Source organism: Scyliorhinus torazame, chromosome 8 (genome assembly GCF_047496885.1).
Source record: "Scyliorhinus torazame isolate Kashiwa2021f chromosome 8, sScyTor2.1, whole genome shotgun sequence".
In the NCBI taxonomy this organism is placed as follows: domain Eukaryota; kingdom Metazoa; phylum Chordata; class Chondrichthyes; order Carcharhiniformes; family Scyliorhinidae; genus Scyliorhinus; species Scyliorhinus torazame.
The window spans coordinates 3,514,491-3,530,663 of NC_092714.1; the positions used below are offsets into that span (position 1 = coordinate 3,514,491).

General features: G+C 46.3%; 1 protein-coding gene across 1 annotated transcript in view; it reads right to left on the reverse strand.

Moving 5' to 3' along the window:
* The window catches only part of LOC140427632 (ubiquitin-associated and SH3 domain-containing protein A-like), a 348,965-nt gene that overhangs the window by 81,941 nt on the left and 250,851 nt on the right, over positions 1 to 16,173 (reverse strand). The window contains 2 exon segments of the mRNA XM_072513054.1: positions 5,543 to 5,595; positions 5,597 to 5,688. Of these exon segments, the coding sequence (XP_072369155.1) occupies positions 5,543 to 5,595; positions 5,597 to 5,688 (145 nt within the window).

The following is a 16,173-nucleotide window of genomic DNA, read 5'->3' on the forward strand; positions in this document are numbered from 1 at the left end:
GGTTAGGTGGATTGGCCATGATAAATTGCCCTTGGTGACCAAGAAGGTTGGGAGGGTTGTTGGGTTACGGGGATAGGGCTTAAGTGGGTCAGTGCAGACTCGATAGGCCGAATGGCCTCCTTCTGCACTGTATGTTCTATGTAATACTCCAAATGGGGTCTGACCAGAGCTTATACAGCCTCCGGAGTACATCCCTAGTCTTGTATTCTAGCCCTCTTGACATGAATGCTAACATTGTATTTGCCTCAACTGCCGACTGAACCTGCACGTTAACCTTAAGAGAATCGTGAACAAGGATTCCCAAGTCCCTTTGTGCTTCTGCTTTCCTAAGCATTTCTCCATTTAGAAAATAGTCCCTTCAGTTCCTTCTTCCAGATCATTAATGTATATTGTGAAAAGTTGTGGTCCCAGCACAGACCCCTGAGGCCCACCACTAGTCACCGGCTGCCATCCTGAAAAAGACCCCTTTATCCCCACCCTCTGCCTTCTGCCAGTCAGCCAATCCTCTATCCATGCCAGGATCTTACCCTTAACACCATGAGCTTTTAACTTATTTAAGTTTCCTATGCGGCACCTTGTCAAAGGATTTCTGGAAATCTAAATAAATCATGTCCTTCTCCTTTGTCTAACTTCCTTGTTTCCTCCTCAAAGATCGCTAACAGATTTGTCAGACACGACCTCCCTTTGACAAAGCCGTGCTGACTCAGTCCTATTTTATGCACTTCCAAGTACTTCGTAATCTCATCTTTAATAACAGACTCTAAAATCCTACCAATAACCAAAGTCAGGCTCAGTGGCCGATAATTACCTATCTTCTGCCTCCCTCCCTTCTTAAACAGTGGTGTTACATTAGCCACCTTCCAGTCCTCTGGGACCCTTCCTGCCTCCAGTGATTCCTGAAAGATCATCACTAATGCCTCCACAATTGCCTCAGCTATCTCTTTTAGGACCCTGGGGTGTAGTCCATCCGGTCCGGGTGACTTATCCACCTTCAGACCTTTCAGTTTCCCCAGTACCTTCTCCTTAGTAATGGTCACTGCACTCACCTCTGCCCCCTGGTTCTCCTGGAGCTCTGGCATCCCACTGGTGTCTTCCACCGTGAAGACTGATGCAAAGTAACTTTTTAGTTTGTCTGCCATTTATTTGTTTCCTATTATTACTTCTCCAGCCACATTTTCCAGTGGTCCAATGTCTATTTTTGCCTCTCTCTTACATTTTATATATTGAAAGAAACTCTTTCTATCTTCCTTTATATTACTAGCTAGCTTGCACTCATACTTCATCTTCTCCCCCCTTATTGCTTTTTTAGTTGTCCTCTGCTCACTTTTAAAGGCTTCCCAATCCTCTGGTTTCCCACTAATCCTCGTCACTTTGTATGCGTTTTCTTTAGCTTTTATGCCGTCCTTGACATCCCTTGTCAGTCATGGATGCCTTGTCCTCCCCTTAGCATGTTTCCTCCTCTTTGGGATGAATTTCTGTTGTGTCTCCCTAATAACCCCCAAAAACTCCTGCCATTGCTGTTCCACTGTCTTCCCTGCTAGGCTCCTTCTCCAATCAACTCTGGCCAGCTCCTTCCTCATGTCTTTGTAGTTACCCTTATTTAATTGTAATACCGTTACATCTGATTGCAGCTTCTCCCTCTCAAACTGCAGGGTAAATTCTATCATATTGTGGTCACTGCTCCCCAAGGGTTCCTTCACCTTAAAGTTCCCTAATCAAGTCTGCCTCATTACACATCACCAAATCCAGAATTGCCTGTTCCCTAGTCGGCTCTGTCACAAGCTGCTCCAAAAAACCATCTCTTAGACATTCCACAAATTCCTTTTCTTGGGATCCACTACCAACCTGATTTTCCCAGTCCACCTGCATATTGAAGTCCCCCATGATTATTGTAATATTGCCTTTTTTACATGCGTTTTCTATCTCCTGATTTATTTTCTGCCCCACATCCTGACTACTGCTAGGGGGCCTGTACTTAACTCCCATCAAGGTCTTTTTACCTTTGCGATTCCTCAACTCTACCCACAGAGATTCTATGCCTTCTGATCCTATATCGCTCCTTGCTATCGATTTAACTTCATTCCTTACTAACAATGCAACCCCGCCCCCTTTGCCCATCTGCCTGTCCTTTCGATGGGACACATACCCTTGGATATTTAGATCCCAGCCCTGATCCCCTTGCAGCCACGTCTCTGTGATTCCCACATCGTACCGGCCAATTTCAATGTGCGCAACAAGCTCATTTACCTTGTTGCGTATACTGCGCGCATTTAGGTACAACACCCTCAGTCCCGTATTGACCACCTCCCTTTTCACACCCTCTTCAGTCACTGTATCCTGCACTGTGGCCCTTTTTGATTTCTGCCTAACACTTTCCCCCTTACTGATGAGAGGGGACTTTTGGAGATGGGATACACTCCTGCTGTAATTGTCGGGGTGGAGGGGGACAGGCAGTGAAAATGACGGTCGTCCTGAGGTTTTTGTTCGTCTTTCAAAGCCTTTCAATGTTTATCCCCTAGGCGCTCTTTAAAAAAGTAAATGCGATGATCTCGGGATTTGTCTGGGCGGGTAAAACTCTGCGGGTGAGGAAGGCACTGCTGGAGCTAGGGCGTGGGAGGGAGGGGCTGGCTCTTCCGAGTTTTATAAATTATTACTGGGTGGCGAATATAGCAATGGTTAAGAAGTGGGTAGTGGAGGAGGGGTTGGAATGGGAGCGGATGGAGGCTGCCTCATGTAAAGACACGAGTTTGGGGGCACTGTTAACGGCACCTCTGCCGTTCTCACTGGCCAGGTACTCCACAAGCCCGGTAGTAGTGGCAGCACTGAGGGTGTGGGGACAGTGACACCAACACATGGGGCTGGAGGTGCGTTGGTATGGGCACCGGTATGTGGTAACCATCGGTTCGCTCTGGGATGGGCTGGATGGGGGGTTCCGGAGGTGGTAGCGGGCGGGGATCAAGAGATTTAGATATCTTTTTATTGATGAGGGCTTCCCGAGCTTGGAGGAATTAGAGGAGGAGTTTGAGTTGGCACGTGGGAATGTGTTCTGGTATCTTCAAGTAAGGGACTTTGTGCAGAGGCAGGTTTCGACCTTCCTGCTCCTGCCGCCCCAGGGGTTACAGGATGAGGTGGTGTCGAGAGTAGGAGTAGGGGAGGGGAAGGTTTCAGAGATCTATAAGGAACTGATGGAGTGAGAGGGAGTCCGATAGGGGAGGTGAAGAGAAAGTGGGAAGAAGAGCTGGGTGGGGAGTTGGAGGCCGGAATATGGGAGGAGGCCCTGAGGTGCGTCAATGCATCCTCGTCCTGTGCCAGGCTCAGCCTGATACAATTTAAGGTGGTCCATAGGGGGCACATGACGGTGGCCCAGATGAGCAGGTTCTTTGAGGAGGTGGAGAATAGGTGTGTGCGGGGGGTCCTGCGAACCATGTCCGTATGTTTTGGGCATGTCCGAGGCTGAGGGGTTTCTGGCAGGGGTTTGCTGACGTCATGTCAGAAGTTTTAACGGTGAGGATAGTGCCGAGTCCAGAGGTGGCGATCTTTGGTGTGTAAGAAGACCCGGGACCCCAGAGGGCGAGAGAGGCCGACATCCTGGCCTTTGCCTCCCTGATGGCCCGGATACTGATCCTACTAGGTTGGAGGGACTCGGAACCCCCGAAGGCGGGGTGTGATGTTGTACGAATTAAGTAATGGCATGATGGGAAAACTGGTCAACTATTCGGTACAATGTAAGAAAATCTGACCTAGCCATTACAATATACCAGACCCCGGTAAGATCGATAAGGCTGACTTCGCATAACCTAAAGCATGAATAAGGTAAGAGAAGGTCAAGCTATTCCAAAATGTCTGACCTCTGTAATTTCTGATAAGGCTAACTCGTCATAACTCAGGGCGGTATGAATAAGACAAGATAAGGAATGGATGAATCTCCTCCGACCTTTTAATGTTCTATCAAAGGACAAGATAATGGTATGAGGGATGAGACAAAGAGTCCGAGAAGATCAACAGGTCATGCCTGTTTCATGACATTGCTTATGTTTCTACTTCCAATTGAATTCCTGACTAAGCTGTAGTCATAATAATAATGTATAAATACTGAACTGATTTTCTGTAAAAGCGCGGACTTGAGTAGGAATCAGCAGTGGTAGTAACTGCTCTCCGACCTCAACTTTCAGCCAAAACTGCATGCAGTCTTTTCGTAAATAAAGCCTTGTTATTTTACCATAACAATCTATTGTTGAGTCTTCCTACCACAGTCAAAGAAGCAGGAAAATATTGACTTCTACAGGGGGTATGGGTTGCGACATAGCGGGGTTTCTCAGACTCGAGAAAATCAAATTCTCCTTGAGGGGTTCATTGCAGGAGTTTGCCCGGAGGTGGCAGCCGTTCATCGACTTCTTCGAGAAAAATTAAGCTGTCAGCAAAGTGGGGGGGGGGGGGGGGGGGGGGGGGGCATGAGGAGGGAGGGTGCGCGAGTAAGGGCAGGAGAACTAGTGGAAGGGGGGCTGGTGGCGGTGGTCCTGTTTGTGTAAACCATGCTGGCTGGGGTTTGTTACTGGGGGTGGTTGGTTATGTTGTTTTGTTCTTGTTGCAACCTGATGTTTAAAATTGTTAAAATTATAAATGCTTGAATAAAATATTTTCTTTAAAAAAAGGCTATAGGCCAAATGCTGGCAACTGGGATTAGGTGGGCAAGTCAGGACCTTTCACGTGTCGATGGGCCTTAGGGCCTCTTCTGCACTATAGTATTCTGTGATTCTGACCAGTCCAAAGATGTACAGATTAGGTGGATTGGCCATTCTAAATTCCCCTTACAGAAGTATAGATGGAGTAGTGTGCTAGGTAATGTGCTCTTTCAGAGGGTCGGTGCAGACTTGATGGGCCGAATGGCCTCCTTATGCACTGTAGGGATTCTATGAAGATATGTTAGAAGGAAGGTTATTGATGAAGTAGCTGAAGCTGGTTTGACCTAGGCACTCCTGCAATGATGTCCTGGAAATGAGATGACTGACCTCCAACAACCACAATTATATTCATTTGTGCTGGGTATGACTCCAAACAGTGAAGAGTTTTTCCTTGAATCCTATTGACTCCAGTTTTGCTGGGGCTCCTTGATGCCACATTTGGTAAAATTCAGCCTTGCTGTGAAGGGCAGTCAACCTTACGAAGTGTGAATCTTACTTGCTACTTACCAGCCCAAACCTGAACGTCTTTCTGGATGCCAATACACCAAAATCCTCTCCACACCACTAACATCAGCCAGTTTTCAGTCCCCCCCCCCCCCCCCCCCCACATCCTTAACTCCCTCCCTACCCACTTTTCAACTATTCCCCTTCCCACACTCCCTCCCACAACCTCCCTCACCCATTCGCACCTGTCCCCGCACCTTTCCCCTCCCCTTCCCCACATCCCTCACGCTATTTCCCACCTCACCACCCTTTTCCCCCTCCATACTCTTTTTTCAATAAGGACATTTTCCATAGATCAAATTAATCAAGGATAGAGAAGCTATGGGAAGTTACAGAAGACCAAAGATGGAATATACCTGTAGTTGATATCCACGGAGTACTCTGCTGCTTTGAGTTCAGCTGCAGACATGAAGTTTGGGATTGCAACGTTCACCTTCCCATTTCGTCCATTCAAAAAAGCCTGGTTCCACTCGGATAGTCACTTTATCACCAAGCTTGAGAGCTGAATCAGGAGAAAAGGGACTTTGTTAAATAATTCTGTAAGATTTCAATGGAAGGATTGGGTTCATGAGTTATAAATGTTTCATAGATTTCATAGAATTTACAGTGCAGAAGGAGGCCATTCAGCCCAAATCGAGTCTGCACCGGCTCTTGGAAAGAGCACCCTACCCAAGATCCACACCTCCACCCTATCCCCATAACCCAGTAACCCCACCCAACACTAAGGGCAATGTTGGACACTAAGGGCAATTTACAATGGCCAATCCACCTAACCTGCACATCTTTGGACTGTGGGAGGAAACCGGAGCACCCGGAGGAAACCCACGCACACACGTGGAGGATGTGCAGACTCCGCACAGATATGTTGTTTTCATCTTTGGGATTTGGGTTCAAATTCTACTCAATGGGATGAGAGTATTGACTTTACATGAGACCCATGTTCGAAGGATTGGAACGACAGCCTTGCTTGACTTGCTTATTTGAAACTATTACTGGGTAGTGTGCAATTCACAGGGAGTATAATGTACTCTGAATTAGCTTCAGTTCATCCACTAAAACTGTCCTTTTGTATTTTCCAGATATCAGCTAGCTAACTGAGCAACACTCTGAGCCCCCGGAGCACGTCTGAGGATCAGGGGTCTCAGGAACAACCACCACAGTGCCCACCTGCACCCTCCACCTAGCAGAGACACTCTCGGCAGACCAGAGTGCATAATGGAGGAGTCTGTCCGTGCTGTATCTGATGTCCTGGCTCTGACATACATGCGCCTCGACGCCACAACGGGAAGGTTGGTGACCACCATTTACAAGGCACAAGTCAGGAGTGTAATGGAATACCCTCCGCTTACCTGGATGAGTGCAGCTCCAACAACACTCATAAGCTCAACACTATCCAGGACAAAGCTGCCCGCTTGATTGTCACCCCTTTCACAAACATTCAATCTCTCCACCACTGACAAACAGTGGCAGCCGTGTGTACCATCTACAAGATGCACTGCAATAACTCACCAAGGTTCCTTAGGCAGCACTTTCCATACCCACAACCAATACCATCCAGAAGGACAAGGACAGCAGATACTTGGGAACCCCACCACCTGGAGGTTCACCTCCAAGTCACTCACTATCCTGACTTGGAAATATATCGCCGTTCCTCACTGTCGCTGGGGCAACATCCTAGCACTCCCTCCCTAACAGCACAGTGGGTGTACCTACATGGACTGCAGCAGTTCAGAAAGCAACTAGGCACCTCCTGTGGGCAACACATCGCTGCATAAAGGATGTCCATCATATAAACTTTCCTCCGGATGAAGATAGCTAGGCCCACATATTTACGGACATTGTTGCGATCTTCGGGTTCCCAAGAATGCAGGAAGCAATAGACTGCACCCCCATGTGGCTATGCAGGCTCATTGCAGCAGCCCTTCATTTTCATCAACTACAAAGGCTTCCATTCTGTCAACATGCAATTGGTATGTGACCATCGCAAGTACATACTGCACATGTATGTATGATTCCCTTGGAGTTGCCATAGCTCCTACATCCTCAGTCGCTCCCAGGTGCCTGGGATTTTCGAGGAGCCGGGAAGTCTGCAGGGATGGTTGCTGGGGGATAAGGGCGACCCATTTAAGCACTGGTTCATGACTCACCACCTTCTTCTGAAGGGCAATTAGGGGTGGACAATAAACACTGGCCTAACCAGCGACGCCCACATCCTGCAAAAATTAATTAAAAATAAAAGGACACTGAAAATGAAATGAAAATCGCTTATTGTCACAAGTAGGCTTCAAATGAAGTTACTGTGAAAAGCCCCTAGTCGCCACATTCCGGCGCCTGTTCGGGGAGGCTGGTACTGATGACCGCAACTAAAGATCTGACTCAAGTGAGTCGTGAAATGTTCCGTAAATGATTTTTAGGGCTAGAGGAGATTCCGCTCGATGATCTGACTTTATTTTACTCCTCATGGGACCTGTCAGCTATTGGAGTATCACCGGCAATGCCTCCCTCGTCTTCCCTCCCTCCATGGCATCAGTGCTCATGTTTTTCAGTTGTCCCCCGGGCTTCCTGCATGTCCTCATGGTCATTTTCCGAGGAGATCTCCTCCTCCTTTAACAAGGCCTCACCTCTCAGATGGTGAAGGGCACAGCAAACTGATGATGTGACAAATCCTCACTTGTGAGTATTGCATAGAGACACCTGAGTGGCTCAGGCATTGGAAACACATGTTCAGCAGTCCAATGGTCTGCTCTATGAGAGACCATGTGGTGGCATGAGCAGAGTTGTACCTTCCATTGGCTAGAGTCTGGGGGTAACATGGCAGAGTAATGAGCCAGTGTTTAAATGGGTCGCCTTTATCCCCCAGCAACCATGCCTGCTGACTTTCCGGCTCCTTGAAAATCCCAGGCACCTGGGAGCGACTGAGGATGTAGGAGCCGTGGCAACTCCAAAGGAATTGTACATACATGTGCAGGATGTACTTGCGATGGTCACATACCAATTGCACGTTGGCAGAATGGAAGCCTTTGTAAGAACATAAGAACTGGGAACAGGAGTAGGCCATCTGGCCCCTCGAGCCTGCTCCGCCATTCAATGAGATCATGGCTGATCTTTTGTGGACTCAGCTCCACTTTCCGGCTCGAACACCATAAAACCCTTAATCCCTTTATTCTTCAAAAAACTATCTATCTTTATCTTTATTTAATGAAGGAGCCTCAACTGCTTCGCTGGGCAAGGAATTCCACAGATTCACAACCCTTTGGGTGAAGAAGTTATCCTAATTGATGAAAATGAAGGGCTGCTGCAATGAGCCTGTATAATAATAATAATCGCTTATTGTCACAAGTAAGCTTCAATGAAGTTACTGTGAAAAGCCCCTAGTCGCCACATTCCGGCGCCTGTTCGGGGAGGCCGGTACGGGAATTGAAGCCGCGCTGCTGGCCTTGTACTGCATTACAAGCTAGCTGTTTAGCCCACTGTGCTAAACCAACCCCATATATAGCCACATGGGGATGCAGTCTATTGCTTCTTGCATTCTTGGGAACCCTAAGATCGCAACAAAGTCCGTAAATATGTGAGCCTAGCTATCTTCATCCAGAGGAAAGTTTATATGATGGACATCCTTTATGCAGCGATGTGTCACCCACAGGACGTGCTGCACAGGTCCCTAGTTGATTCCTGGCCTCACCCTAGGGTATTAAAGGAGGTGGCAGAAGAGATAGTGGATGAATTGATTATGATATTTCAAACTTCCCTGTATTCTGGAAAGATCCCGGTGGATTGCAGAAACACTAATGTAACTCCCCTATTTAAATAGGGAGAGGCAAAAAGTAGGAAGCTGTATGCTGGTTAGCATGACCTCTGTGGTGGGGAAGTTGCTGGAATCAATCATTAAGGAGGAGATAACTGAACATTTGGAAAGACAGAGTTCAATCCACCATTGTCAGCAGGGTTTTATGAAGGGTAAGTCATAGATGTTTACAGCATGGGAACAGGCCCTTCGGCCCAGCTTGTCAATGCCTGACGAAGTCATGCTTGACAAACTTGCTTGAGTTCTTTGAGGACGTAGCCAGCAAAGTGGATAAAGGGAACCTAAAAATGTGGTATATCTAGACTTCCAGAACAAGGTGCCCGCATAAAAGATTGATCCAGAAGGTGAGATCGCGGGGGATTGGGTCGAGGATTGGCTGACTGACAGAAAGCAGAGCTTCGGGATAAATGGGTCCTTCTCTGGCTGGTGAACTGTAACTAGCGGGTGCCACAGGGGTCAGTCCTTGACCTCAACTGTTCACAATCTATGTACATGATCTTCAAGGAGGGACAGAGCGTAACATAGCAAAATTTGTGGATGATACTAAAATAGGTGGGAAAACAGGTAGTGAAGAGGAGATACAGATTTTACAGACGGATATAGATTGGCTGGGAGATTGGGCCAAAATTTGGCAGATGGAGATTAATGTGGATACGTATGAGGTAATCCATTTTGGGTGAAGAAATAGGCAAATTATTATCTAAATGGAAAGCAGATACAAAATGTGGCTGGGCAGGGGTATCTGGGTGTCTTTGTTCATGAATCGCAGAAAGTCGGTATGCAGGTACAGCGTGTAATTAAAAAGGCAAATGGAATGTTAGTGTTTATTGCAAAAGGACTGGAGTACAAAAGTAGGGAAGTGTTGTTGTAATTGTATAGGTGTTAGTGAGACCACATCTGGAGCAGTGTGTCCAGTTTTGGTCTCCTTATTTGAGAAAGGATGTGGTGGCGTTGGAGGCAGTTCAGAGGAGGTTCACCAGATTGATTCCGTGGTTGAAGGGGTTGAAGTATGAGGAGAGATTAAACAGTTTGGGCTATACTCGCTGGAGTTTATAAGGATGAGAGGGGATCAGATTGAGGTATGTAAAATACTGACAGGGATAAAGTAAATGTAGACCAAATGTTCCGCATTGTGGAGCAATCTAGAACGGATATAGATTGAGAGATGGTAGATTTAAAAATTTAATAAGGTGGACAAGTCCCCAGGTCCGGATGGGATCTATCCCAGGATACTGAGGGAAGCGAGGAATGAAATAGCTGGGGCCTTAACAGATATCTTTGCAGCATCCTTGAGCATGGGTGAGGTCCCGGAGGACTGGAGAATTGCTAATGTTGTCCCTTTGTTTAAGAAGGGTAGCAGGGATAATCCAGGGAATTATAGACCTGTGAGCTTGGCGTCAGTGGTAGGCAAACTGTTATGGGCGAGGCGTTTTCAGAACCCCAAAATGTATCATGGAGTTCAACCAACCTCTCCCTTTAATGTATTTGTTGCTTTTCCCAGCACACGGCTTGTTCCGTAGGTGTGAGATTACAATTATGGACACGTGGGTTTTTAAACACAACACAATATTTATTCCATGAACTCAACTTAACATCTCAAATAAACATTGGATCTCTTAACACCCCTTACTTCAAAGATAACTCCGAAAATATTACAACGGTAAATAATCCCTCAAAATGTTCCTTCAAACTTCCAAGAGACTTAACACCTTTAAACAGAATCACATCAGGTTAAAGGCTTTACTATTATGAGTTTAAATCACACAAATGATCCAGAGATAGTCTTTCATGGCAGAGATCCAGCTCACTGCAAACACAGACACTCCCAAGCTCTTTTCAAACTGCAAAACTAAACTGCAAAATGGCTGACCTGACCTCAGCTCCACCCACTCTTTGACACCACTGTTTTCTTAAAGGTACATTGCTTAAACATCCATGTCTTAAAGGTACTCTCACATGACAAAACTGTTGGAGAAGACACTGAGGGATAGGATCTATTCACATTTGGAAGAAAATAGACTTATCAGTGATAGGCAGCATGGTTTTGTGCAGGGAAGGTCATGTCTTACAAACCTAATAGAATTCTTTGAGGAAGTGACAAAGTTAATTGATGAGGGAAGGGCTGTAGATGTCATATACATGGACTTCAGGAAGGTGTTTGATATAGTTTCCCATGGCAGGTTGATGGAAAAAGTGAAGTTGTATGGGGGTTCAGGGTGTACTAGCTAGATGGATAAAGAACTGGCTGGGCAAAAAGCGACAGAGAGTAGTGGTGGAAGGGAGTGTCTCAAAATGGAGTAAGGTGACTTGTGGTGTTCCATAGGGATCCGTGGTCGGACCACTGTCGTTTGTGATATACATAAATGATCTGGACGAAGGTATAGGTGGTCTGATTAGCAAGTTTGCAGATGACACTAAGATTGGTGGAGTTGCAGATCGTGAGGAGGACTGTCAGAGAATACAGCAAAATATAGATAGATTGGAGAGATGGGCAGAGAAATGGCAGATGGAGTTCAATCCAGGCAAATGCGAGGTGATGCATTTTAGAAGATCTAATTCAAGAGCGGACTAAACGATCAATGGAAGAGTCCTGGGGAAAATTGATGTACAGAGAGATCTGGGAGTTCAGGTCCATTGTACCCTGAAGGTGGCAACATAGGTCGATAGAATGGTCAAGAAGGCATACAGCATGCTTGCCTTCATCGGATGGGGTATTGAGTACAAGAGTCGGCAGGTCATGGTACAGTTGTATAGGACTTTGGTTAGGCCACATTTGGAATACTGCGTGCAGTTCTGGTCGCCACATTACCAGAAGATGTGGATGCTTTAGAGAGGGTGCAGAGGAGGTTCACTAGGATGTTGCCTGGTATGGAGGGTGCTAGCTATGAAGGAAGGTTGAGTAGATTAGGATTGTTTTCATTGGAAAGACGGAGGTTGAGGGGGGACCTGATTGAGGTCTACAAAATTATGAGAGGTATGGACAGGGTGGATAGCAACAAGCTTTTTCCAAGAATGGGGGTGTCAATTACAAGGGGTCACGATTTCAAGGTGAGTGGGGGAAAGTTTAAGGGAGATGTGCGTGGAAAGTTTTTTACGTAGTGGGTGGTGGGTGCCTGGAACGCTTTGCCAGCGGAGGTGGTAGAGGCAGGCACAATAGCATAATTCAAGATGCATTGACATATATATGAACGGGCGGGGAACAGAGGGAAGTAGATCCTTGGAAAATAGGCGACAGGTTTAGATAAAGGATCTGGATCGGCGCAGGCTGGGAGGGCCGAAGAGCCTGTTCCTGTGCTGTAATGTTCTTTGTTCTTTGTTCTTAATAAGAATAATAATCTTTATTGTCACAAGTAGGCTTACATTAACACTGCAGTAAAATTACTGTGAAAAGCCCCTAGTCGCCACATTCCGGCATCTGATTGGGTACACAGAGGGAGAGTTCAGAATATTCAATTGACCTAACAGCACACCTTTCGGGACTTTTGGGAGGAAACTGGAGCACCCGGAGGAAAGAATTTCAGAGAGTTGTGAACACCGCCCAGTCCATCACACGAACCTGCCTTCCATCCATTGACTCCATCTACACCTCCCGCTGCCTGGGAAAAGCGGGCAGCATAATCAAAGATCCCTCCCACCCGGCTTACTCACTCTTCCAACTTCTTCCATTGGGCAGGAGATACAGAAGTCTGAGAACACACACAAACAGATTCAAAAACAGCTTCTTCCCCACTGTTACCAGACTCCTAAACAACCTTCTTATGTACTGACCTGATTAATACTACACTCCCGTATGCTTCACCCGATGCCGGTGTCTATGTATTAACATTGTGGACCTTGTGTTGCCCAACAACTTTTCACAATATACATTAATGATCTGGAAGGAGGAACTGAAGGCACTGTTGTGAAGTTTGCAGATGATACAAAGATCTGTAGAAGGACAGGTAGTATTGAGGAAGCAGGCGGGCTGCAGAAGGACTTGGACAGGCTAGGAGAGTGGGCAAAGAAGTGGCAGATGAAATACAACGTGGAAAAGTGTGAGGTTATGCACTTTGGAAGGAGGAATAGAGGCATAGACAATTTTCTAAATGGGGAGATGCTTGGGAAATCAGAAGCACAAAGGGACTTGGGAATCCTTGTTCACGATCCTCTGAAGGCTAAAGTGGAGGTTCAGTCGGCAGTTAGGAAGGCAAATGCAATGTTAGCATTCATGTCGAGAGGGCTTGAATATAAGACCAGGGATGTCCTTTTGAGTCTATACAAGGCTCTTGTCAGACCCCATTTGGAGTATTGTGAGCAGTTTTGGGCCCCATATCTAAGGAAAGATGTGCTGGACTTGGAAAGGGTCCAGAGGAGGTTCACAAGAATGATCCCTGGAATGAAGAACTTGTCGTATGAGGAACGGTTGAGAACTCTGTGTCTGTACTCATTGGAGTTTAGAAGGATGAGAGGGGATCTTATTGAAACTTACAAGATACTGCGAGGCCTGGATAGAATGGACATGGAGAGGATGTTTCCACTTGTGGGAAAAACTAGAACCAGAGGGCACCATCTCAGATTAAAGGGACGATCCTTTAAAACAGAGATGAGGAGGAATTACTTCAGCCAGAGGGTGGTGAATCTGTGGAACACTTTACCCAGAAGGCTGTGGAGGCCAAATCACGGAGTGTCTTTAAGACCGAGATAGATAGGTTCTTGATCAATAAGGGGATCAGGGGTTATGGGGGGAAGGCAGGAGAATGGAGATGAGAAAAATATCAGCCGTGATTGAATGGTGGAGCAGACTCGATGGGCCGAGTGGCCTAATTCTGCTCCTATGTCTTATGGTCTTATTATGTATTTTCTTTTTGTTTTATTTTGTTTTCATGTACTAAATGATCTGTCTGAGCTGCTCACAGAAAAATACTTTTCACTGTACCTTGGTACAAGTGACAATAAACAAATCTAATCCAATCCACACAGACAGTGACCCAAGCCGGGAATCGAACCTGGAACCCTGGAGCTGCTACAGGTGGTGTAGCTCTGTTATTTAAGGATGACATCCGGGCAACAGTAAGGGATGACATCGGTGCTATGGAGGATAGGGTTGAATCCATTTGGGTGGAAATCAGGAATAGTAAGGTGAAGAAGTCACTGATAGGTGTAGTCTATAGGCCAGCAAATAGTAACATTATGGTGGGGCAGGCAATAAACAAAGAAATAATGCATGTAGAAATGGTACAGCAGTTATCATGGGGGATTTTAATCTACATGTCGATTGGTTTAACCAAGTCGGTCAAGGCAGCCTTGAGGAGGAGTTTATAGAATGTATCCGCGATAGTTTCCTAGAACAGTATGTAATGGAACCTACGAGGGAACAAGCGGTCCTAGATCTGGTCCTGTGTAATGAGACAGGATTGATAGCTGGGATCCTCTCGGAAGGAGCGATCACAATATGGTGGAATTTAAAATACAGATGGCGGGTGAGAAGGTAAAATCAAACACTCGTGTTTTGTGCTTAAACAAAGGAGATTAAAATGGGATGAGAGAAGAACCCAGCTAAGGTAGACTGGGAGCAAAGACTTTATGGTGAAACAGTTCAGGAACAGTGGAGAACCTTCCAAGCGATTTTTCACAGTGCCCAGCAAAGGTTTATACCAACAAAAAGGAAGGACGGTAAAAAGAGGGAAAAAGAGTGGATACCTAATGCTTAACATCCCAGGCCCAAAACATTAATTCCAGATTAAGCAGCGTTTCACTTGCATCTCTTCCAATTTGGTCTACTGCATTCGCTGTTCCCAATGTGGTCTGCTCTATATTGGAGAGACCAAATGCAGACTGGGTGATCGCTTTGCTGAGCATCTTCGGTCTCAGGATCCTGACCTTCCCGTTGCTTGCCATTTTAACACAAGACCCTGCTCCCATGCCCACATGTCTGTTCTTAGCCTGCTGCAATGTTCCAGTGAAGCTCAACGCAAACTGGAGGAACAATATCTCATCTTCCGGTTAGGCACGCTGCAGCCTTCCGGCCTGAACATTGAATTTAACAACTTCAGATGATCAGCTCTACCCCAGCTCGACCCATTTGTTTTCATTTCATTTTTACTGTCTTTTACCATTTCTTTCTTTCATAACATATATTTAATTTCCCCCCCCCAACCTTATCCACCTTTCCTTCACCTTTCTCCTCTTTGCTTCCCCCTTCCCCTCCCCCCACATTTACAGTTCATCCTCTGATGTTAGTTTCTCTGCTGTTTGACCTTTCACATCTTTTGTTCTCTCTGGGGACGGCCGTTAGCATCTTTCCCCTTGCTTTCTGTGGCCATTAGCACCCGGTTTCCCTGGGTTTCTGTGGCTATGACTCACGTTTCATTCTCACTCCACAGTATAAATATTTCCCACTTTCTCTGTCTGTTAGCTTTGACAAAGAGTCATTGGACTTGAAACGTTCGCTCTTTTTTCTCCCTACAGATGCTGTCAGACTTGCTGAGATTTTCCAGCATTTTCTCTTTCGTTTCAGATTCCAGCATCTGCAGTAATTTGCTTTTATCTTTTGCTCCCTATCCGTCCTGTCCATACCCCTCATAATCTTATACCCTCAATCAGGTCACCCCTCAGTCTTCTCTGCTCCAGAGAAAACAATCCAAGCCTATCCAACCTCTCTTTATAACCTTTTTAAAAAAATATATGTTTTATTAAGGTATTTGCAAAATTTTTATCACAATAAAAAAAACAATAACACTAACATGGTAAAATAAACATTTCCTCACCCAACCCAATCTTCACACACCACAACCATCTAACATCTATCCACCAGTCGCTCCCCCCCTTCAGAATGCTGCTTCTGCTGACATTTAAATTTTTCCCGAGAAAATCGACGAACGGCTGCCACCTCCGAGAGAACCCCACCATAGACCCTTTTAAGGCAAACTTTATTTTCTCGAGACTGAGAAACCCAGGTCACTACATTCGGGGGCTCCGAGTCCCTCCACATTAACAGGATCCGTCTCCGGGCTCCCAGGGAGGCAAAGGCCAGAACGTCGGCCTCTTTCACTCCCTGAACTCTCGGATCTTCTGACACTCCAAAGATCGCCACCTCTGGACTCGGCACCACCCGTGTTCCTAGCACCGTGGACATTGCCTTCGCAAACCCCAGCCAAAACCCTCTGAGCTTCGGGCATGCCCAGAACATGTGGACATGGTTTG